At 28.0% G+C, this 2,729-nt stretch overlaps 1 protein-coding gene across 2 annotated transcripts in view; it reads right to left on the bottom strand.

The window, feature by feature from the left end:
* Positions 1-2,319: 2,319 nt before the first annotated feature.
* Positions 2,320-2,729, bottom strand: part of LOC100196960 (alpha-(1,3)-fucosyltransferase B) — a 3,068-nt gene continuing 2,658 nt past the window's right edge. For both annotated transcript variants that reach the window (XM_065798185.1, XM_065798186.1), the window contains one exon: positions 2,320-2,729. This exon is cut by the window's right edge. In XM_065798185.1, the coding sequence (XP_065654257.1) occupies positions 2,627-2,729 (103 nt within the window). In that variant the 3' untranslated portion in view covers positions 2,320-2,626.

Here is a 2,729-nt window from a genome sequence, read left to right as displayed (position 1 = left end):
CTTATTTTATCAATTTTTAAAAAAATAAATTACATATACCCTACTAGATTTTTAAAATACAACTACATTCAATCCAAAACTTTTTATTCCGCTACTAAGTTCTCTATTGTAAACCAAGGACCAAAGTTATGGAACATAATATTAAATAATGAACTGAAAACTATATTTTCTACAGTACTTGTTTTATTTTAAATTAAAATAATTAATTGTTACAGAGTAAAATGAAAGAAAAATAAGAAGTCCGTTAGGAAGTTTGTACAGCTTCTATTTGAAAAATTGATCTAAAGAGAAAAAGTTTACAGTTGATCATTTTCTTGCTGAAAAAATTCGTATTAACACCATAAATACCATTATATGACGCGCTGAAAATAATTCAGGGCACCAGAGAGTCCCTAGAAGTGGTATGATTGCTAAAATAATGACAAAAAGGAACATCGAAAGACTTAAAGCAATGTTTGACCTTAAAGACGGCATATCGCAAACACTTGCAGCTCGGAAATTTAAGTGTACCCAAGTATATATCAGCAAAACATTAAAAACAAAGTCCTTAATCAGGCAAAAGAAAAAGAAGAAGATTCCATTAAGAACTTGTGACCAAATAGAGACAGCTCGAACGAAGTGCGGTCGCCTGTATCGAATTTCCACTAATAAATTGTTAATTCTTGACTACGAGTCGTACTTCACATTAAACCACTCTTCGATTAATGCAAATGATATTTATTATTCAATTGATGATTCTGAAACACCAACCAGTGTCAAATTCAACCCCACTGCAAAATATGAAAAGCAGTTACTCGTTTGAATTTGCTTTTCCGATAAAGGAATATCTTCGCTAATATTAAGAGAAAGTGGCTTTGCAATCAACCAAGAAGTCTAAAAAACTGATTTTATCAAAATAAAACTAATTCTATTTATCAGAAAGTATCATACTGATGGCAAATACATATTTTGGCCTGATCTGGCATCATCTCATTACGCAAATTCTGTGCAAAACTACATGAATATGAAAAAAATTTGTTTTTGTCAAAAGAGAAGATAGCCCTGCAAATGTGCCTGAATGTCGCTCGATTGAGGATTTTTGAAGTATTCCCAAAGGAAAAGTATATGAGAATAATTGAAAAGCTGATAATCTTGAGAAATTGCGCAACAGAAAAAGTATTGCCTTTCTAAAATCGAAAAATCTCTTGTACAGCGCCTTTCTGAGTCAACTCGGCGCCGATTAGACTATGTAAGACGCAATGGTTTGATTGAAAAAAATGAATATGCAAATAAATTGCCCACCTAAAATACAACTATTTTTCTTTTTTAAATTAAGTTTTTATCTCATGAACCAAGGGAGTTATAACCGTTTTTAGTTATGAACCGTTACTTTAGACATAAGCATTTGAAACATAACACTTAATAGCCAGGAACAAAAATTATAAAAATATTAAAAGCCAAGATTTTTGCAAAATAATTAAGAGTTTCAATCATAAAATGTAAAAGTATCTCGCAATTTAAATGAGTTTTTTTTTCTAAAACACCTTCAGCAAAACTATTGGGTATCAGTGCTACTGACAAAATGATCTACGCAAGGTCTTCGCAAATGGCGGTCGCGTTTTTTTTACCTTTAAATGAAAAACATAAGTAAAGAATAAAGTAAAACACAAATTAAAAGATTACTTTTATAAAAAGTTAATCACCAATCATATTCACGAATCATAATCACCAATCATAATGACCAATCATAGTCACCAATCATAATCTTTTAATTTGAAATAATTTATTATTATTTTTTGTTTTTCTGATTTGATTATTATTAATGTTCTTGTATTATATTATTTTTTTAATAATTTTCTGGTATTATAATATTATTTTTTGTTAATATAGTTAATTTTTTTGTTTACATTTTTTACAGAATTTTGTTTACAACCGAATAATGGTTTGTCTACAATCAAAGAGCTAAAACTCATTAAAAATGAAATTAAAGCGAATAATTTTATGCTGTTTTATTGTCTGTAAAAAAAGTGTGCTCTTGTCTCAGAGTCAATACAAAGGTCTGTGGCAATCGTCCTGATGAGACCCTGAGAGAAGTACTTTTGGGATAACACATTGGGACACTCTAACAAAAAGATATTCTGGTGTACACCCAGAGTGGATCCTCTTGTGGGATACTAGTTTCAGATGAATATAAAGAAGATTTCCTTGTGTTCTTTATTTCATTTCATGAATAATATTGCATAAAAGATTTAACAAAGGTTTGTTTAATTGTGTTATTAACTACCTTTAAAATGATCAAATAATTGCTAACACATCAATTAAACATCAAAAAACTACAAATGAGTATCCAAAAAATTTAATCTCACTAGTATACATTTATTTTGTACAATAATTTATATATATATTACAATAAACTCAAACCAATATGGTAACAATACTTACAAACCGTGACATTTTACACGTTATTTAACAAAGATATACCCTAAAAATATATTATACATTTAAAAAAGTACTTTTAACGCTTTTTAAAAACTCTATAAAATAGTTGTCAAGTTTACAAAAAAAAAAAAAAGAAAAGAAAAACACTTTAATAAAAACTTTTTCCTTTTTTTATTGTTCCTATAAAATAAATTGGTTAAGTAAAGAATTATATATATTCAATGAAACGGAATTTTTTATTTGAAAATAGTTTAAATGTAAAACAGACTTTAGTTACTATAAGAAAAGTTAAAACTGTTCCAGCAAAAGCA

This window comes from Hydra vulgaris, chromosome 05, assembly GCF_038396675.1.
Source record: "Hydra vulgaris chromosome 05, alternate assembly HydraT2T_AEP".
Classification (NCBI taxonomy): domain Eukaryota; kingdom Metazoa; phylum Cnidaria; class Hydrozoa; order Anthoathecata; family Hydridae; genus Hydra; species Hydra vulgaris.
This window is presented reverse-complemented; position numbering and strand designations above follow the sequence as displayed.